Source organism: Procambarus clarkii, chromosome 89 (assembly GCF_040958095.1).
Source record: "Procambarus clarkii isolate CNS0578487 chromosome 89, FALCON_Pclarkii_2.0, whole genome shotgun sequence".
Taxonomy (NCBI): Eukaryota; Metazoa; Arthropoda; class Malacostraca; order Decapoda; family Cambaridae; genus Procambarus; species Procambarus clarkii.
The window spans coordinates 15,185,508-15,207,967 of record NC_091238.1 but is presented as its reverse complement, the minus strand read 5'-3'; the positions used below and the strand labels follow the sequence as shown (position 1 = coordinate 15,207,967).

General features: G+C 38.2%; 1 protein-coding gene across 2 annotated transcripts; it reads right to left on the bottom strand.

The window, feature by feature from the left end:
* Positions 1-129: 129 nt before the first annotated feature.
* LOC123773319 (leukocyte elastase inhibitor) lies at positions 130-14,138 on the bottom strand. Of its 2 annotated transcripts, none has more exons than XM_045766938.2 (8): positions 13,893-14,138; positions 12,604-12,748; positions 10,048-10,230; positions 9,014-9,227; positions 6,706-6,920; positions 3,224-3,409; positions 1,155-1,296; positions 130-356 (listed from the first exon to the last, which is right to left on the bottom strand). In XM_045766938.2, the coding sequence occupies exons 2-8, from the start codon at positions 12,715-12,717 to the stop codon at positions 199-201; spliced, it is 1,212 nt and encodes a 403-aa protein (XP_045622894.1). In that variant the 5' UTR covers positions 12,718-12,748; positions 13,893-14,138; the 3' UTR covers positions 130-198. The 2 variants fall into 2 exon arrangements, with proteins under 2 accessions (XP_045622894.1, XP_045622893.1); XM_045766937.2 differs by lacking the exon at positions 13,893-14,138 and adding an exon at positions 13,423-13,636.
* Positions 14,139-22,460: the final 8,322 nt, after the last annotated feature.

Sequence of the window (22,460 nt, the reverse complement as noted above, 5' to 3'; positions counted from 1 at the left end):
AAAAATACTTACATTCGTGTTTATTAATTTTTTTTTTTGGGGGGGGGGCATCTTTCACAGCTGCACTTCAGGAGTTAAAACCTCCAAGGTTTATAAATACGGAGCTTTAAAAGATAAAAAAAACTAGCATTCCAGTTGTCATAGCTTTAGTTACATTGTAAATAAACAATTCCCAGAACAATTAAAAATTAATAATGATTAAAGTTCATCTTTAGATGGCATGTGTTCAGGGAGAACAAATCTGCCACTGAACAAAATTAATCCTGTTTGTTGATCTCTAATAAAGAACAAGAAGGGATGATCAGCAATGAAGCGTGGAGGAGGCATTGGCAGACTTCTTTTCATTATTACCATACCTAAATGGGAAAAAATAAACAATTATTTAATATTTTGATATGATCATTAACAGTACATTAAATCAACCAGCTTAAATAAAAAAAAATCACTATTTAAGAGTTTGCTCTATAAGCTTGGATATTAATTTCATGGTAAATTTTAATGGATAAGTTACATATGTTCAATTTTATACAAAGCTTATAATTCCTGTATGTAAAGGCCATTAAATAATGTTTCAACACTGTATGAATTGCTTCAACTAAAAACATAACACTGTAGCTGATACATAGTTTGTCGAGAAAATTAACGATAAACAGAACTTAAGAATAAAGATCTTCATGAGCATGATCATGATCCCTTTGGTTGCAACCTTAGTCAGGGTCAAGGTACAATGGTAACTTTTATAGACAAAACATGACCCAAAATAAATCTATTCTTAATAATGATAGAGAAACATCTACTTATTAACACTTTGTTCAACCAGCCTACAAGTACATCAGGGTTTCAAAGTACTGTCCAAGCTGTCAAATAAGGCAAATATTAGAAATGCAGCCTTGTAAGGTTTATGATGCCATGTGTGTAAGAAATCATGTTGGAATTGGAATAAAAAGCATATAGCTATTTCCAATGTAGCTTTTTTCATACAAATTCATTTTTTTTAGAAATACAGCATGTAAGCTAGATTTTGATAACTAAATTTTAAAGGTTTGTAGCCATTTGTAATTAAATACTGTACAGGTATTAACAAGCCATCAGCAATAAAAGTTCACTGTAGGAGTGAGAGGAAGACTAAATACAGACTATATACAAGGACTAACCTGTAGCTGCAGCAGCTTCACAGCCTTGCTCATTGACCTCCAGGAACGCTTTGTGAACCACATTAGAAACAAACAAATCATTGCTGCCTGTGATCCCAGACAAGTTGCAACTTTTGATATCAAACAAGTCTCTCATTCCCATCTGGAAAAAAATAAGACATTTAACTATTAAACTTTTTAAAGTTATCCCTAAATCTTATCAAATAAATTTTATCTAAGCAATCTTAAATTATATAATTTTTTAGGGATGTTCCTGCATGGCCTCTAAGCTTCTGCCTGGCTCTAAATATTAAATTGTGCAGGCTGTTTGCCCTTGGTGTGCAACTATCATAAGGAAAAATAAAAAAAATAAATAAATCGTCGTCTTTGTTTCATATCGAGAGGAAGCTAGATGAGGGGGTCAGAGTTCATGAATTCTTGGTGACAATTTTGTAGACTCGCCATACAGATAAGGCTGCAATATTCAAGTTAGATGGATTTTATGTTCTCTGTTTCACTTTAGTTAAAGTATGGATTAACTGCTTATGTATACCTAATTGACTAAAACAGTGACCGAGTACTGTATATATAGGAACCCATACAAACAACATGTACAGGTGTACATGTCGTGTTATGGGAGGTTCCTTTATTAGATTCTACTCAAGTTCGTATGCTCATCTAAGCATTATCTACCCTCCCTATGAAGAGGAGAGATTCTTGTGCTTCTTCCTGTTATATTGCATCTGTTGGTACCATTTTATTTTGATTATTATATACACCTGTCCAAGGCCAGGCCAGTGTTGATAAGTGACTACTACAATGCATATTTGCCTCATTTCTGCTAATTCATTATGTGTGTGTACTCATTATACAGTATAGTCAATATTTCCACACCAGAATAGCATGCTTGGGGCCCAGTTAAAGTATATATCCATCCTTCTGTAATTAAGTCCAATTTTTATTTATATTTATTTCCCTTCCCTGTTTACCTATACTGTACACGTCTTGTATTTTAACATAACGGTCAGTCTCAGCCCGTAGGGGAGCAAAGCAAGTTTCAACTGTGCTTAACTTTGTCATTGAGCGAGTTGATATCTAATAAATACCTTTATGAAGTGATATCTAATCCATCTCTTACACCATTCGGGGAGCCACCTAGTGGCATGTATGTGTTTAAGGCAGTGATTCTGCAATAGTAATGAGAGTTTATGGAGTAAAAGTCCAATTTACAAACTTGTCTATACAGTCATTGTTTCAGAGCACTGTACCATTATAGTGGTCTTATCCCTAGTTTCTGTTGTGTTCACCAATTCCTAGGCTCCGCAAAGCTTCCGAGTAGGCCATATCATGTCCTAGTCCCCAGAAGGCATTCATGAATTGTTAGTGGCCTGCCTGCCTTAACTTATTCCCTCCCTTCCTTCCTTTACTTTAGTGGCCTTTACTACAGAACTGATACCTGATCAACCAGGCTGTGATTCATACGTCAGGCTGCAAGCAGCCATATCCAACAGGCTGGTTGACCAGTCCAGCAACGAGGCCTGGTCGAGGACTGGGCCGTGGGGACGTTGAGCCCCGAAATCATCGCAAGGTAACCTCAAGGTAGGCCTAGTTAGTGTGTATACAAGTGTCAAAGCTGGGATGATTCCAGACTGTTGCACTGGAGAACATGTAGTGATATTAAGGTAAGGCCACCCTACTCAGAAAAAACATGATTAGTAGATGTGCACTAACAGTATGTCTATGAATGAAAACAACTATATAATTTATGGTACAGTAAAAGCACAATTAAAACATTAATAATTTATTTTTTTATATTTACTACTAAAAAGCTGAAAAATAGCAAAAATTAAGGAAAAAATGTGATCGACTGGAAATTACTACAGTAATAAAATATCACACCCCCCCCACACACACACATTTAATTGCAATAATGATAATGAATCGCTTAATAAAAATTTTGGATTCGTTATCCAATAGAAGTAGTTACCCATTATTTAAAATTACTGAATTCCTCATATGGAGGATTTTGGAAGATGACGTATACATATTTTGAACTAGTACTAACTACAAACAGTAACTAAAAAATTTACCTCCTTCAGATGGTCAACCAAATCAAGAGATTCTTCCAGCTTGAATTTAGGTATGCAGACTTCCACCTTAACCCTCTGCAACTTCTTGTCAATATTATTGAGATCTGTGGTTGCCAGCTTTGCCTCTACCTCTACTAGTCCATCACGCTTATCCGGCAACACAAACACCATACTTATCCTAGATCCCTAGAAAGACACTTCATTAAAAAAAAATTGATATTTTTGTTTAGCAATTAGATTTAAAATATATTTGTCCAAAATTGTGGAAGTATGGTATAGAATAGCTTCAATATTTTCTCATGGTACAGCAGGAAGAATTGTAGAAGATTTAACAACAAAGTGACACTCTGATAAAACAAACCAGACCTGTTAGGAGATAGACACATACACAGGCAGACAGGCAGCAGTGGTGATTGTTAATTCATAATATTTCATGGTCATTATAAATAATATATAGAAATACAAGTAGAAAACCTTTAATTTATGCAAATGTGAATTTGTAACTACACGAGATGGACAGAAATTTTTTTTTTTTTTTTTGAGATATATACAAGAGTTGTTACATTCTTGTACAGCCACTAGTACGCGTAGCGTTTCGGGCAAGTCCTTAATCCTATGGTCCCTGGAATACGATCCCCTGCCGCAAAGAATCGTTTTTTCATCCAAGTACACATTTTACTGTTGCGTTAAACAGAGGCTACAGTTAAGGAATTGCACCCAGTAAATCCTCCCCGGCCAGGATACGAACCCATGACATAGCGCTCGCGGAACGCCAGGCGAGTGTCTTACCACTACACTACGGAGACTGCTAAATGGTCCAAGTGTGAGGAAGTAAAGACGAAAAAGTAAACAGTCCAAGAGAATGGGTTTGAATAAGGCTGTATAGGGTCAAGTTGTTAAGATTGAATGTTGAACATTTTCAAGTGACAATTGGCAGAAAGCCCTTTACATCCGACTGTGAAGCAGTGGGGTGCTGCTGTGGATGTATTGTTGGAGTGATGTTGCTGGCTGTATCTGATGCTGCAGTAGCCTATGTAGTGTAGAAAATATGGCTAATAGATGTGGTCTTTTTCATATCTTTATTCTTCCTTTCCTATTTTTTATTCTGTTTCTTGTAAGTTGATACCTCCCCATCCCATGAAAGTGGATAACAATAGATCAAGAATGTGCACTACTAAAACCAAAATTTTAAGGTATGATTGAGAACTTTTTAAGTTGGCAAGTTGTTTACCAATTCATGACCAGACAAAAGGTACCAAGCATCCTCCTAGAGAAAACACTGGGAACACTGGGCACAACTCCCTCTCCCCCCATTCAAGAGGGAAGGAAAGAATACGAGCCCACAGGAAGGCCAGAAAACTGGGAAGATCCACTAAAATTCCACAACATACCCCCATGAGGCAAAGAGAACAAGACCGGGAGAGCTCCGAGCTAAACACCCCAACCAGGGACAACACAAAAGCCCAAGACCTCTGCTCCCACACTACATCCACATAATGCATTTACAGTCGAGAGGCGGGACCAAAGAGCCAGAATTTAACCCCCGCAAGCACAACTAGGCGAGTACAACTAGGCGAGTACATCTGAGCACCAACCGAGAACCCATGAACACAACAAAGACACCGACAAGCAAAAAGCAAACCGTTTGTCTTGGTCCCCAAAAATGCATAGCAATTGGATCCATTCCCACAAGCTATTGCAATTATAGCACTTGGAGGGGATTAGGATAAGGATTTTGGATGGGATGGGGGAAAGAATGGTGTCCAACCTCTTGGAAGGTCGGGGATTGAATGCCAACGTGCAAGAAGCAAGACCATCGCTCTAATGTCCAGTCCAAGTGGTTGGACAACAGTTTCTTGAACACAAGTGCCCATGTATCGCCTGTTCCTTCATAAACCAAAAGTGCTCTACACATTTCATTAGGGAATGCAAGATGTGAGCAAAGATGATCCACAGTAACACCAACAAATTTATACCAGAATGATGACTTTTTTCTCCCAAAGACAAACAGCAACCAAATCAACAGCAAGTGCATAAAATCCCATATTGGTAGATGTCCACAAAACAAACAAGTGCTACACTCAACACATCAGAAGCAGAACTAGAAAAAGTACACAACACCTTGTAGTTATTGTGACAATGTATAAATAGGAGAAACATCCAAACTTGAATGCAAAGATTTATGAATATAATTATCCATGTCGAGTTAACACCAATGATGCTTGAGCCCCACACACAAACCAGGAACAATATCTCAGATTTTAAAGATGTTAAAATCATATTCAAAAAGAAAAAAACATTAACCGTTAGACAGTGGTTATTGTCATTGGTTGATTCATGGGGTAATGCAGTTATCATATGACGATTTAAACAATTATGTCTGGGTTTTACATGCATGATGGAAATATGAATATAATAGCTCTGTGGATGCAATGGAGTTTAACTGGACCCATGAAAAAAATCCTACCATTTCATGGTTACATGTACTAGGAGCTTGCTGTCATTTGTGCACACCACACTGGTGGCTTATGGCTTTCACCACTTGGACTGGACAGTATATCGACGGTCTCACTTCATAAAGGTCGGTGTTCAATCCCTGACCGTCCTAGTGGTTGAGCACCATTCCTTCCCCCCGTCCCATCCCAAATCCTTATCCTGATCCGTTCCCAGTGCTATATAGTCATAATGACTTGGCGCTTTTCTCTGATAATTAATTCCTTCCTTCCTTTCTTTCACACTATACTCTCCCTCATATGGTACCAATTAGGCCATGTGTCATCACCCTAAGCCCAACACCATGGTATATTATGTTCATATCCTTCTCACCACTCTCTGGTTGTAATGGAGTATACCAGGTAACCCAATCATCAATTGAAACTACATGTGTTATTGAAATAATTGTTTTATGTGAATTGTGATTTATCAAGTTATTCAACACACTTGTAATTGATAAACTATCGGTGAAACATCCGAGGATAACACAGAGAGCATCAGCAGAGTTGGGCACCGGGTGTTGACGGGCACCACCCACCCACAACACACCCTTCCAGAGTGCCTCTACCCAGTGAAACTATAAATATTCACTTATTTTTGCATTTCTTACATTTTCATACAGATTTATAATTTTATAATGAAACAATTATTGTTTGTATTTTTTTTTTTTTTTGCACATAGGCAAAACATAGGCAGGTATGATTAATTTTCTATAGCCACTGTCTATGGGTTAAAAGAAAGTACAGAGAATCTGCAGCCATCAACCAGTAACACTTAAGAAAATTAAGTAATGTAACCCCACTTGCTATAGATACTATAAAAATATGAACTGTGACATGCATAGTCCCTCATTTTTCTGGCCTCACCTTTTCTCTTTTAAAGTCTACTCTCAACTTTTGTACCGTTGTTTACACTGTTGTCAGAGCTATGCTTTTCGTTAACCACTACTGCCTACGTACAAATAAATGCAAATGTTGGATATTACTAGCCTTATAGTCCATTGCAAGAAGCATTGCTCCAAGATCTTTGTTGTGCTGTATGCGAAACTGCTTTGTAATGTGCATCATTGGCACATTGGTGCTCTTGCTCTCCGATAACCAAAACTCCTGATCATATGTATCAGATTCCTCAAACTGATGTTCCCATAAGCCTTTAAAGTACACTGCATTTACTAGCACCATTTTTGTCAAATCATTCAACATTCCTGAAATGAGAAAATAAAACATTATATTGTTACCTCATGAAACATAGGAAAGTAGTATTAAAAAAAGAAAGCTAAAGAAAAAATCCACATCCAATCACCATATCCTCCAAACTAAACAGAGCATCTCTGAAGAAACTAGCTACCCCTCACATTGTGCCAGCATTTGTTTCAAGTATGCAGCCTTGATGTAGATCAAGTTTTGTTATTCCCGAGACAGTCCGTGCTATATGCATGCTATACACTTCACAGAATAATGCCTAGTCACTTTGTGCACCTTTGGACTTTGCAATCCATTTCAAAGTGTTTCCATTCCAACATGCCAATTGCAAGGACCAACAACTAACAGTTATCTCCTTTGAGGCTGTTTGGTACCCAAGGCTTCAACTCGCTGGTGCTTTGGTGATCGAGTCTAGTTACACACTTCCAGTTTGTGCATGTAGTCTCGGAAAGATTACATGCCGGCCATCTCAGCTAGATGTTTGCACAAGGAGTAGCAACACAACTTGCATTACATTTTATATATTTATTCCATGGCTATCCTTGTCCTTCCCCATTGTATCAAGACCGAGGCTTTATGTGCATACACTACATACTCTTCTCTGTAGAGTGGGCTTCCATAATAGGGAGTCACCTTGGGCTGCAGTTTTTGTGCTTCATTTTTTTCTGTTGCAGCCTTGTTTGCCTAGCCTGAGAGGGCCCCGAGATCTCCTGTTTTGAAAAGGAATTTGAGGCAAATTCCTGCTCTTTGTTCCATACCTTGTTTTGATCAGGCCAAAGACTTCATCCTCTCATGCTTACAACACACTTCCCCCTTTCAGCTTACTCTGCTTGTTAAGAGGCTTCAATTTCCCAGATGGGGCTCACAAGCCTTCCATCTCAGTTTTACCCTTGTGGGGCCGTTGTTTGGAGTGCTAAAGCCTACTCCTGCCTCCTCTTTCCCATATATTGCCATTCTAGCTCGGTCTTTGGGAGGATTTGAAAGCTTCAATGAGTTATTTTCCATTGGTTCCTGGTCACAAAAAGTAGGAGGTAGGCTGTTTATAAATACAACTTTCATAAAAGGCCCTCAACAGAAGGGACAAATGAAGCCATGAACCAAGTAGAATAAACTTGAAATAAAGTCACAACTTGTTACCAACCACCTGTAGCCACCACACATTATTAGTCTTCTGACCTCATCTTATACCCAATCATCTTGCACTTGAAGGATACCAAGGTCTAAACCAAGTGCAAAAAAAGTACGCTAAAAATATTTAACGTTATCTTCACCTATCTGGCTACCATAGACAATTAGGAAGTGTGAGGGTGAATTGGTTGCATGATGCTGGGGTTGGAAGCAGTATTGCTACCTGGTGTTGGGTGTTAAAAGGCCAACATGCAAGGTTATTGGTCGAGTACGGTCTATCACTGGCAGTTATACGAGTGATATCAAGGGCAGCTCTGTAATGTTATTTGAGATTAGCTTAATACTACCTCCAGTGACTCCCAAGAATCTTTTATGGCCTTGCAAGGACAAGGAAAATATTGTGGAACCTTTGTCATAGGTCAATCCTGCCAGACTGATATTTTACTCACAATGAACTGTATTCCTATGGAAGTGGCAGAATGAAAATCTTTTAATACAGTTTTAAAGTGAATTAAAAGGAACAAACGTGTAAAATAATACTGTGCACTGAACTGGAAGGACAATGAACTATACCTAATCCACCGCATATTCAAAAGCTTTCATGCTTTAACATTAGTGCACATTTATTGTATATGGCTAACTAGCTCAGGACAGTTAAAATTATTAACTTAGTACAGTATTAATTTTTTGTAACACTTAAGTCACTGTTCTACTTAGCGGGAATATACAAAAACCACCAAAGCACTAATATTTACAAGATTTTAGCATAAAATTATTAGTGTACCTTTATTAAAACAGTCCTTCAATCCACCGTCTTTTCTATGGTCTTTATAAAAAAAAAAAACTAACCTTTTCTTTTACCACATTAATTCTAAGTTTATATGTTTACATGACAAAGCCATGCAGGTTACAAAATATTCAATATTACTGCATATTATGTCCATTTATAACATGAATGTGTCAATACCTGAAGGAATAAGATCCTTAATGCGGGAGTTTGTTTCCTTCTCCACAGCAGTATTAATCTCCTTCCGTACCCGTTCACTGTCTGCAAAATTTACAGTGTTCGAGGAGCTAAGGTACTTCTCTCTTAGGGTGTTGCTGAAGTCACTCAATACAGTCATTTTGTCAGATACATAAGCCATGTTTGATGTCCTGAGCTCATAGTCAGTTGATTCATCCTGTAAAGACATACAAATTGAGAAAAATATTCTTCCTGATTCTTGACTAATTAATATTTACTACACAATAAAAACAAGAATAGAACCTGTTCAAATAATCCAATCCAATGAAAGTGATGTTTCAGTCCATGTTACGTGTGGGACTACATTCTGTCTTGTACAAGGTAAATGGGGGGGGGGGGGGGGGAGACCTCTGACAAGCTGCTGGCTTCCTGTCCTCGTCGAGACCATTAATGTTAGTGGTCCTCATTTGATGAACTCCAGTACAGCAACTTGGCGAATGAAATAATAACGACCAATCCCATTCAATCCATCATACATTCTGTTGCAGAGGATGTTGGCCCAGCTTCTACAACACAAGCCAGCCAGATTATACAGTCAAGTCAGCAAAACCTGAACCACCAGGGATACCAAACAGGATGTCCATACCTAGCTTACCTTAAGTACTGGTCCTTAAGCTTATTTGTCATTTATAATTCCTACACATGTACAGTATTACAAATTTTAAAGTCGATAAACACTGTCTTAGAGACTGAATACCTGCGAAACACAATAAAACTATGACGTTTTTTTAACATTGTACATTTTTTAACATTGTGTCATTTTTTAACAGGTTTTAACATCTAACAAGTTATAACAACCAATATAGCAAGTTGTAACAATGTTCTACTACATCATAAAAAGTTATAACAAGCTGTAGCACCTTTATTACAAGTTGTAATAAGCATAAAATAGGTACAGTTACGTTGTGTATTTGCAGGGTAGAAACTTGGAAAACTAGAATTATTCAGGGTACTGTATACCTAATAACATTTCCTACCTTCAGATCTGTTATAATATCTTGAAAGGCATTATGAATTGCTTCTTTGTCTTGAGAAAGGTGCATAACAGACTGGACCTCTTTCTCAGTGTTACCAGCAGTTCCAGAATGTGTCATTCCCAATGCAGTCATGATGCTGAAGGGAGAGATGAAAATATTTCCAGAATTTGTCTTGGCCAGTTTCTGTTGAAAAAAAAAAGAATTTTAATTCTTTGTTTGTTAACAAGTGATAATATTGACATTAATGACAATTTTTTTTTTAAGAAATGCATTTTAGATTTGGCTCGGTCCCTTTCTCTGGTAAGCACTCCACTTTCTCTTCTTCCTGACTGCTGTTTTGTTGGCTGTGGCCACTCAGTTGCATGTTATGCAGCAGGGTTTTGTCCCTGCTGCCCTGGGGTGGTCTTCCAGAGTTCCAAACCTGCTTTTTTCTGTTCTGAGAAGCCATCTGGAGGTGCCAGGTTCTCGGGCCATAGTGATGCCTCCGCATTCCACTCTTGTTCAGCGGCCCTATGCCTCATTGGTGAAGGGATCAGATCGGCTTGGTACTTCATGCCAGCCATTTTGTAATTCAACTTTGACGCACTGTGGGTAGACACCTAGCGAGTTTTGCCAGCTTTATGATTCATTATGCAAGGGGCTTCTGAGTAGTGTCTTAAGGCTTGCAGTATGGGAGGTTTTCAACTCCCACCTCTTTAGCATTGGGGGGGGGCTTTAATTAGCCTTCTACCCATTAGCTCTTTTCGGTCATCACAGCTTAGTTTGACCCTTGTCCCTTGTGTGGTTAAGTTAACCCCCGCTCAATGGTGGGTGTCCCAGGTGTTCTCTGTTCCATTTGCATTTGATGAAACTTCTTTATACCATCTTTTAATAAGTTTAAAACAATAACAATGTATGCATTTGAATTTTCGTAGAGCATTTAATTATGCATCTCTAAAAAGGCTTACAAATATAAGCACATGGATAAGACAGTCATATCTTACGGTTGGCATGAAAATGTTCTATCTGGACAAATTATAGATGTTCTAAATGAAAATGCATCAGCTTGGATGGATATTTTAAGTTTTGTACTACAGAGGCCAGTGTTGGTATTGGTTTCATTATTTCAGTATATGACATCAGTAATGGATGATGCTGTACAATATAAAAATTTACAGATGACACTTACCCAAGAAGCAAAGTATAACAATATAATTTTTACTTGAGCAAAAGTACATACTGTATATAGGATTCAAGATTGTAAGATTCATGGGTAGGGAAAGTACAATGCCTGAAGCAACTAACACGCAGAGCATTTCAGGCACAATGTGGGAAAGAACCAAACAGATATTACTACTCTTAAAACTACAATGCCAATAGAGCAGCAAAGACTACAAGCAAACTTAATCATAAACTTAAACTTAATTTCCTCAATCATAAGGTAAATACTGTATGTGGAACAGCTTACCAAATTACTGTATATAATTTAGTATAATACCATGTATACATTTAAAAACAGAAGTGAGAGCACTTCTCAAATAATGGCCTTACATAATTACTGTACCTAATAATGGAAATCTTACCAGTGTTCAATTGAAAACAAATGTTTTTTCTGCTTTAATTCCTTCTTAGTCCTTTGCAATTCTACAAAATTTGCCCAAACAACTGCTCCTCTGGGAAGCATGTGTTGACACAGCAATAATATTACAAGAGGGGAGAGGGCCGAGGTGGAGGAATAGCTACTATTTTCAAAATACTGTATTACTCTGTTGGAAGTCTCCTCCAACTCCCACTAACTGCATTAAAACGTTTCTAAAATTGACAATTTATAAGCAACTTAATCCAATAACAATGAGGATCTTTGCGTCATTATTTAAAAAAATTCCAGCCGACACATGAAGACCTTTAGATATTGCACGCACGCGCACACACACACCTTATTGAGACAAATATGTGGTGCCCATATCTTAAGAAGCACATCAACAAACTGGAAAAGGTGCAAAGACATGCTACTAAGTGGCTCCCAGAACTGAAGGGCAAGAGCTACGAGGAGAGGTTAGAGGCATTAAATATGCCAAAACTAGAAGACAGGAGAAAAAGAGGTGATATGATCACTACATACAAAATAGTAACAGGAATTGATAAAATCAATAGGGAAGATTTCCTGAGACCTGGAACTTTAAGAACAAGAGGTCATAGATATAAACTAGCTAAACACAGATGCCGAAGAAATATAAGAAAATTCACTTTCGCAAACAGAGTGGTAGACAGTTGGGACAAGTTAGGGGAGAAGGTGGTGGAGGCCAAGACCGTCAGTAGTTTCAAAGCGTTATATGACAGAGTGCTGGGAAGACGGGACATCACGAGCGTAGCTCTCATCCTGTAACTACACTTAGGTAACTTAGGTAATTAGTAATTACACACACACACACAAACTTCATATTAAAAAAATCTAAAAATCATATTTCTAACATAATACCTATTAGGCCTGCGAAAGGCAAAAAGTATCCCAACTGGAATGTCCTAGTCTAGCTATACGAGTAAATAATATACCCCTTATTGAGACAAATCACTCACCAAGTATAAATCACGTGTAAAGTTGTTCTGACTGGCAGCAAGCTTGGCAACATCTTCATGGTGTGGATAAGGTGGTAAAGATGTGGTTTGCTCTCCAACTACCACCGGTTCCATGGCTATTAAAAGGACAACTTTCAAAATCAACCTGTAACACATACCATATTATTAGTCTCTAGTAGTGATGTTTCAATCATTATTTTAGAATTCACACTCTGATAATGACATTGGCACCTCAAAAATCCAGATCAAACCATTCCTAACTCATCCCTATTTGTAAATAACTAAAATTTTGGGGCTAAATGCAGCACTGTACAGTATTACAAAACAGGAATGGAGAAGCAAGCTTGGATTCAAGCTGGATGAAGCGAGTACCTATTTATTTGGGGAATACAAGACACATTGTACACAAGTTGATTCTCCAACAGATTTGTTAAATCTACCTAATCTAACCTAGCTCAACATAACAAGGCAAGGCATATTAACTAAACCTCATTTCCCTGTAATCATTGATAGGAAAGTACTCATTGGCAAGTAAAAGGACAATAAACAGGGGGGTAAACTAAAGAAATTGGAGTTCCCCAGAGAAAGAAATGGCAAATGGAGAAGGGAGGGGAGGGAACCATCGACAAGTCGCCGGCTTCCTGTCCTCATCGATGACACTAATGTTTGTGGCTCTCAGGTAAATTGAAGTTGCTCGTCAACAGCTTCCGGGACAATATGTGACATGAAATGTTAACTCCCAGGAAGAGATAGGGTGAGTGGGAGGGGCTCATAGAGCTATCTGTCATTACCAGTGACTGGCAGAGACCCTATACTTGCCAAAGACAAGGTGGCAGCGTCCCAGGAAGGGGCAGACAGCACTGGGGGAACGACCGCCTCATACAGCAGACTCCTAACATGCACACTTAGTCTTCTGTCTCCAGCAGCAGAGGACACCAGCAGGCAGACAAGCAGACCAGCAGCAGCTATATGGTCCGGGAGTGGGCGTCGCGGCCACCAGGTGTAGTCTGGGGCTCGCCACACTGGCCTCAGATATAGTTTGTCATATTTTGTCCCCAAAGTTGACATGCAGTTGCAAAACGACGATGGATATTTAAAATATGGTGCTTGAGTGCTATTTCTGAGCGTAATTAAGGGTGATTGCACACATTTTGAAGTTTGTAATTGAGTCATTTTATTTAGAAAATGGTGCCATAATAGGAAACTGAGATGCAGACGATGAGTCACAAGAACGTGGCTGAAGATATGAAGAAAAATGAATTTTCTTCTTCTACTTGTGTGTATTTTACCTTAATAAACTTATTTCAATTTCAATTTCAATTTCTTCTACTTCATCTGAAGATGAAGAAACGACTACATTTCGCTCCTTCCCTGGACCATACGACTTGATAATGGTCTAAATTGAAACGTCGTCCTTTCTTCCTCTTTTTTGTGTGGTTTGGTCATCTAAACGGAGATGCATTCAACCGTTCGTGATAGGAGAGATGACGTGGCTCTGGAATGACTTGTTGCCAGCAGTATTGCCAGATTGGGCTACAAATAGCGAATTGGGCTACTTTTGAGAGCCCCGCGCTCCCAAATTTTTTAATTCGCTACTTGCTACTTTTTGGGCTAATTTAAAAGCAAGATGTGCTGATTTGGGCTATTAATGTTAAGAAACTCAATTATGATTATTTAGGATCAGATGCAACACAAACAAGCACCCCGCGATAGCAGCCACAGACTGATGATTTAAATGCGAGCACAGCACGCAGAGTATATCCTTTCACGACCACAAAGATCACATTCACTCCAAAAAAAATCTTCCACTTACGGGCTATTCATGCCCGTGCCACCTCTTTGGGTGGCTTAATCTTCATCAATCAATCACAAATAAGCACACGCAGGGTGCAATCGCACCTCCACAGATCTCCAGTATCATCTATTGATACTGGTAATGGCTCAAAAGGGCCACCACTTATGGGCTATTCATGCCCGTGCCACCTTTTGGGTGGCTTAATCTTCATCAATCAATCAATCAACAAATAAGCAGTTACAGCCCCGCTCCTGTGCCAAGAACGGTTGAGGGCCACAGGGACCATGCAGACATGACAGTCTGCTCTGAGCAAAACTTAAATTACTGAACAATTTGGGAGATATTAATCGAGAACACTTCTTCAAAAGGCTAGAAGATGTAAGACGAACAAGGAGCAACGATTTCGAGCTCAACAAGTCACACTGAAGGATGGAAAATATTTGTGTTCACCCATAGAATTATGAAGTTGTGGAAACGCATACCCGCCGAAGTCGTAATTAAATGCCAAAACATTGCTCGATAAAATCCCCAAAACAAATGGGAGGGGCCTTCGACAAGCCAGACAATCTTCTTGTCCTCGTCGAGACCACTAGAGAGAGAGATACCTGAATTTGCCCGAGGGCCACCCTCGAGTAAATTCATGGAAACCATGGAACCACCTTCCTGACGAAGCTGTAAATGATAATTCGTTCCCTATCACCTAATGCATCTATTTCCACGTCTATGGGTCATCCAATAATGTTAGCAGACTTCTAGATGTTACCACTGCTAGGCTTAGGCTCGGCTACAAGTACCTCTGGGTGTTTGTAGCATCTACTGATGTAGATTTGACTAAATGTAAACTCTGTCAGCAGAACTATTCGCATACTTTGCGTCTTTATATAATGGAATGTGAAAAAATCGCGGAATTTAGAGATAACACCATCAATAGTGTCCAAGAAATGTGCAAGTACTTAATTCATAATGATGTGCTGCCCGAAATCTTAGCGAAGAATCCAAAATTTGCTTACTGTAGGTAATGCATGCACATGACTGTAAAGCTGCCGCCCAGTTGGGTGGGTGTGCAGCAAGACTAGTAACTGTGCAACCCGTCCTCCAAAAATGGGGTGGTAAATGTAAGAAGACAAATAAGTGCAATTATGTACTATTCATTGCAGTTAGGAATTGTACTTATTTTCACTTAGTATGAAATCGTAGTGTCAAATATATTGTGAATATTTGAGTTTACCTGAAAAACTGAATAGAAAACCACAACCTCACCTAACCGTCTTAGTTTTTGAAGATAATAATTTTATTGCTTCTTAATTACAATTAGTACTTAACCTATAGCTATATTGATATTACAGTTTTATAAAACTAATAAAACAAAACTAAAATATATCAATAAATTGTAAAGTAACTTAGGATATTTTAAAATTTTGTATAAAATCTATATTGTTTAATAAACCTGAAAGAGAAATTTTTGATATTTAAAACGTGTGACATGCTAATTAAATTTGAAAACTTCATCTATAAGTTCTGAGTGTCTTAACAGAAAATGAGAAGAATTAAATCGGGGGAGGGGGTTGGGTAAATGTAACAGCCCCATAAGTGCAATTCTGCACTGTTCATGACAGTAAGATAATGTACTTAATACACTTAGTATTAAATCGTACTGTCAATTCGGAGGATGGGTCGCGTGTGACTCACTATAGATGTATAGTGACTGTTATACATTCGATATAACAAACACAGTCACTGAGAGGGGTGTCGACGAAATACATGCAGAATTTGTTATGCAAGCCCCTTGGGAATCTGTGCCAGCAGACTTTAAGATAATGGTTATTGAAGGAAAAAAGAACCAGACAAATCCTCATCTGCTACGTAATATTGCACAGATGCATATAGAAGCAAACTTGGCATCCTACAGCTTCACTTACTTCACAGATGGATCAGTAGACCAGCAGGGACAAGAAACCGGAGCTGCAGTTAAAGTAGGAAACTCTGTAAATAGTTGGAAGCTCTCAAATGGGTGTTCGACTTGACAAACAGAGATGCTAGCCATTCAAAAGGCTTTGGAACATGCTCTTGCTGAACACCGACAACATGTTATCATACATACAGATTCGAGAACCGCCATTGAAACCTTACAAGAACACATATGTGATAACATACATCTGATCACAAATGTTGCATCATTAATGCAAACACTCAAACGACAAGGCCGACGGGTACTTATCAACTGGGTGCCAAGTCATGTGGGAATAATAGGAAATGACATTGCAGACGAAGCTGCAAAACTTGCAACTAAGAAAAGAAATGTAGACATTTACATACCACAGAGTCTATCACAGATTAAGAAAGTAATTAGAAACAGAGCAATGCAAAAGATGTACAGTGACCACAACACAGCAGTTGCAACATCAGGATCTGCGGGTTGGTACAAGAATCCAACCAACTACGAACCACTTAGTTTGATGAAAGGGAGCAGTAGAGCAACAGAAGTACACTTACATCGCATCACGCTTGGATACCCATGTGCATGGGAAATAGGCTTACAGGTTCCGGAAGATGAGAGGAAATGTCAGCACTGTGGAGAAATGCCAGACAGACCACTGGAACATTATCTAACACAGTGCACAGTTACAAACCCATTAAGATTTCAACTTAGATTCAACAGAGCAGAAGAAGTTGTTAAACACATATGGCAAAATCTTACTGAAGCGACCTTACGAGTCATAAATACTCATACTCCGCCAAAAAACAGAAACAAGCAACACTTAGTGAGCCAGCCAGAGGCTTAGGGCCCGCGCAGGAATATCCCTGCAAACAAAAAAAATATATATACATAGCTTAGTTAACTTCTGTGACTCATTTAACCCATAATTAACTAAGACTATGATTATTGTTTACTTAAGGATTAAATTCACACTTCACAAATGTGTGCAGTGTGATTGACAAATGTGTTAATCAATCATCGGGAAGAATGTACGAGTGCGAGTTACATGAAAGTAACTAAGCTATAAATAATTGTAATTAATAATAATTGTAAATATTAATTAATACTAATAATATTTAATAAGCCCCAATTCAATGCAGAGTTTTCTTCCAAGCACAGAAACTTGTAAATATAAATACAAGATAATAGATAGATCGATAAATAAATAGACAACTTTCAAATATTGCACCAAGTAATAGCGAGAGGAATAAACTAGACAGTATACATTACATTTGAAATTAATAATGGATGAATGGTAATAAATTGGTGTATGTTTGTATGTATACCTTTTTTATATCTACTGTTGAGGATATGTAAGACAAATGTAAGGTTTTGAGGCTAAGTAACGAAGATAGTTACAAGATACAAGCCAGTTGGTGTTAAGATTGCAAAAGGGATTATGATAAGAACTTATGCCAAAAAATCAATGCATAAATGTTCGAAAATATGAGACTGGGATTTATTTCTCGAAAAGTTAGCAATAAAATACGCTTTCTAGTTCTTTATTTTTAAAATTAAGACAAGGGATTCTGTCTAACGAAGCTGCAAGCTAAAACACCGTTATCTTATAATGTTCATCTGTTGCTTGACCCTAAATACTCGTTTATTAAACGAATTTATTATTAGAGTTCATTAGGAATCAACTTGAAGGCAGAGTTTCCAACAAATACCTTCCTGTGATTGATTGATGAAGATTAAGCCATCCAAAAGGTGGCACGGGCATGAATAGCCCGTAAGTGGTGGCCTTTTTGAGCCATTACCAGTATCGAGAGCTGATACTGGAGATCTGTGGAGGTGCGAATGCACCCTGTATGACGGGAGATGTCTTCCGTGTGAAAGTGTTAAGATGAAGATGAAGCCACCCAAAAGGTGGCACGGGCATAAATAGCTCGTAAGTGGTGGCCCATTTGAGCCATTACCAGTATCAATAGATGATACTGGAGATCTGTGGAGGTGCGACTGCACCCTGCTTGACGGGAGATGTCTCCCGTCGTTCCTGTGATTGGCTGTTGCGGGAAATGCAAACGCTTATATGAATAAAATGCAAAATAAGAAATACGTCCTTTTGCTCAATAACCTTGTTGATGTACAAAATAACAACAATTTCTGTTTTATACAAGACAGAAATTTCCATCTAACTGAATAATGTAGACCAATAAGAGGACGGAGGCATTGTATCGCCGATATTATTTGCGTGAGGCAACTCCCACTGATGACGTCACAAGTCAGGTAACCAGCCCATGTTTCTGTAACACTCGTTACATCCTGCAGTATTTAATTATCACTATATTAATATTTTTAAATACTTAACATTTCACGTTTTAGGTAGATTAAAGTTGAAGCAGAATGTCATAAGCAAGGATGGTGTGCTGAATAAAGATGATTTATTAAGTGGATGGAGCCTTTAGCTGATCCCTTCCTGTGATTGGCTGTTGTGTGAATGTCAACAAAGAATATCTACCAATGATATGCCATTTATTATGCACCCCATACCATTTGTGGGCGGAGCTTGGAACTTCCTACCCGAGCACAACAACCCACCTTATGGGTTGCTGTTTGGCTATTTATAGTGCGTTGGAAAAAAAAGAGATGGCGCTAGTGGTATTTTGTGGGGTAATTTGTTATAAGTGTAATTTGATGTCAACAGATGGCGTAAGCTGTACCTTATGGCCACTGTTGACCAACCAGTTGATAGTGTTCTCTTCTGCCGACAGATGGCATTAGCTGTGTTATTATTACTTCGGAATTCCCTTTAAACACTGATCTACAAATCCCTTGGCTGATGATAAGGTTTTATACCATTTATGATAAGTATTTATTAGTATATTTAGTATATCCAGTATATATATATCCAATATAAGTATACTGGAGTTCCGCAATTGCTTTTATTTATCAACTGTTCAGGATATCATCATATAATGTCTGGTTAAGACGTACTGCTCTCGATTGATGGAGATTAAGCCACCCAAGAGGTGGCACGGGCATGAATGGCCCGTAAATACTGCTCTCGTAATATTATTCAGGGGGGTGGGGGAACTATCAAGTGAAAGCGCCAAGCCATTATAACTATATAGCACTCGGAAGGGGTCTAGATACGGATTTGAGATGGAAAGGGGGAAAGGAATGGTGCCCAACCTCTTGGGCGGTCGGGGATTGAACGCGGACCTGTAGGAAACAAGACCGTCGCTCTACCGTCCAGTCCAAGTGGTTAAGCGTAATATTATTAAAACAACAATTTATGCATATAATAACAGCATTTCACACTAAAAATACTTGGATATATTGAAATTTGGTAGTGAATTCCAATCTAGGAATCTCATATGACTAAACTGTACTTTTTAATCATTTTTATGTACTTACTACTTATTATTAAATTATTAAGTACTTACTATAATAATTAAATTAATTATTTTTATTTAATATTTAAATTAAATGATAAAATAATAGGTAATAATAAATCATTGTGTAGGGGGACAGGCAGCCAATGTATACATGTATATACATGTTAGGCTTATACCAAGGTCCCACAAAGGTGCCACAAAGGTGCCAAATTAAAGACTGGGTGCTGCCAGGGCGGGAACAAGGGCTGCTGGCGGCCCTGGCCAGGCTGAACTTCCGCGCCCTTATAATCACCAATGTTTAATAATCTTCACAGGGAGAAACAATCGTAAATATAGGAATAGTTTATTACAACATACACGGTAAAGAAAACAGCTCGGAAACTAAGGAAATAAAGCTGCTGAAAAAACATTAACGTCCACTTCAAGTATGTTTATTGAGACAATAAAAAAATACATCTCAAAGGGATAGAGTAGCTTAGGCTATTTCTACCCCCTTACTTCAAGTCCCTCAAGGGGCGCACAAATTCAGTGAGTACAAATACACAAATCACAATACAAGAATCTCAGTTAACATAGCAGGTTAAAATAGGAAGCACAGCATATAAGTGTTACAAGTGAGTTACAAGTTACAAGGGAATAAGTGATATATATATATATATATATATATATATATATATATATATATATATATATATATATATATATATATATATATATATATATATAATATGTGTGTGTGTGTATGTGCAGAAATAATATTAATAAAACAATTAACATCGTGTAGTGTACTATATATATCAAAATATATTACTTTAAAACCCATATCATTCACTAAAAAAGATTGGGCTACTCTTATTATAAATCCGCTACTTTTAGACCGTCAGCTCGCTACTTTCCGCAATTTACTTCTGGCAACCCTGCACTATTATTCGCCATGCTACTTCGCTAGAGACGCCAACAATCACATTGTGCGTCCCGGGAGAGTCGATATCCATCAATACTATGTTAGGCCCTTGCATTTAATCGGCCTAGGAGCGTGCAGGTGCTCCAGTAGCAATCTAGGATTGCTTCGGTGGACAACCAGCAGGTTAAGTGCCTTAGTATTGTTTATATTGAGTACTCTTTATATCCTTGTACTGTGCACTGTCCATCGTTATGCTACGCGACCTCCCCAAACAATAAGTACGTCCATAAGGAATTAAATTTATTCCTTTTATGGCATAGTGAGGATATTAGATATTAGGTGTAAACAACTAGTATATTCAGTTGAAATTTCAGCTTGTGTTGTAAGCGGTCGTGGTCTTTATGTTCCCACGCCATGCTTGAACCCACGCGTTGCAGCAAGTAGCAGACGACGCCATTGCACCTCTACCTCTCCGTTCACTATTACAGTTAAGCAGCAGAAACCTTTTCTATTATTTCTTTAATTGAGAAAATTTAATTGAGTCAAATTACGCCCTTTTATACCGAAAATATGCTAATTACTGAAAACGGCGATGGGTCACATTTTGCCCAAACCCCCGTGCAGTTTTGAAAATATGTGAAATGTCGGAAATTTGACTCCTGAGCGTGATTTTTGAGCCGAATTCTGACTCTCTGCACCTATTTTCATTTTCAAATTACGACCTTTTATACCGAAAATATGCTAATTACTGAAAACGGCGATGGGTCACATTTTGCCCAAACCCCCGTGCAGTTTTCAAAATATCTCAAATGTCGGAAATTTGACTCCTGAGCGTGATTTTTGAGCCGAATTCTGACTCTCTGCACCTATTTTCATTTTCAAATTACGACTTTTTATACCGAAAATATGCTAATTACTGAAAACGGCGATGGGTCACATTTTGCCCAAACCCCCCTGCAGTTTTTAAAATATCTGAAATGTCGGAAATTTGACTCCTGAGCGTGATTTTTGAGCCGAATTCTGACTCTGCACCAATTTTCATTTTCAAATTACGACCTTTTATACCGAAAATATGCTAATTACTGAAAACGGCGATGGGTCATATTTTGCCCAAACCCCCGTGCAGTTTTTAAAATATCTCAAATGTCGGAAATTTGACTCCTGAGCGTGATTTTTGAGCCGAATTCTGACTCTCTGCACCTATTTTCATTTTCAAATTACGACCTTTTATACCGAAAATATGCTAATTACTGAAAACGGCGATGGGTCACATTTTGTCCAAACCCCCCTGCAGTTTTCAAATTATGTGAAATGTCGGAAATTTGACTCCTGAGCGAGATTTTTGAGCCGAATGCTGACTCTCTGCACCTATTTTCATTTTCAAATTACGACCTTTTATACCGAAAATATGCTAATTACTGAAAACGGCGTTGGGTCACATTTTGCCCAAACCCCCCTTCAGTTTTCAAAATATCTCAAATGTCGGAAATTTGACTCCTGAGCGTGATTTTTGAGCCGAATTCTGACTCTCTGCACCTATTTTCATTTTCAAATTACGACTTTTTATACCGAAAATATGCTAATTACTGAAAACGTTGATGGGTCACATTTTGCCCAAACCCCCCTGGCTTCTCCAATGGTTTCGTTGAAGACATCATAAAAAGGAAGGTGAAACGCCATGCAACCTCTGAAGAGTTAACTAACACAACACCTGTACTCCCTATTAGACTATTTTACAGGAACTTCTTTTCCACAGCTCATAAAACGGAGGAAAGGGTCCTGAAAGATATTGTTAATAGGAACGTTATCCCTACAGACAAAAATAAAAAGATACAATTA

What these genes read in the sequence shown, in the direction of transcription:
- LOC123773319 (XM_045766937.2), bottom strand. Translation starts at nt 13,502, where the DNA reads ATGTTAGGAGTCTGCTGTATGAGGCGGTCGTTCCCCCAGTGCTGTCTG. An exon ending in TTCTTGCAATGGACTATAAG is followed by an intron (nt 3,410 to 6,705) that starts GCTAGTAATATC and finishes GTGTCTTTCTAG; the next exon opens with GGATCTAGGATAAGTATGGT. An exon ending in TGAAGCTGCTGCAGCTACAG is followed by an intron (nt 357 to 1,154) that starts GTTAGTCCTTGT and finishes TTTCCCATTTAG; the next exon opens with GTATGGTAATAATGAAAAGA.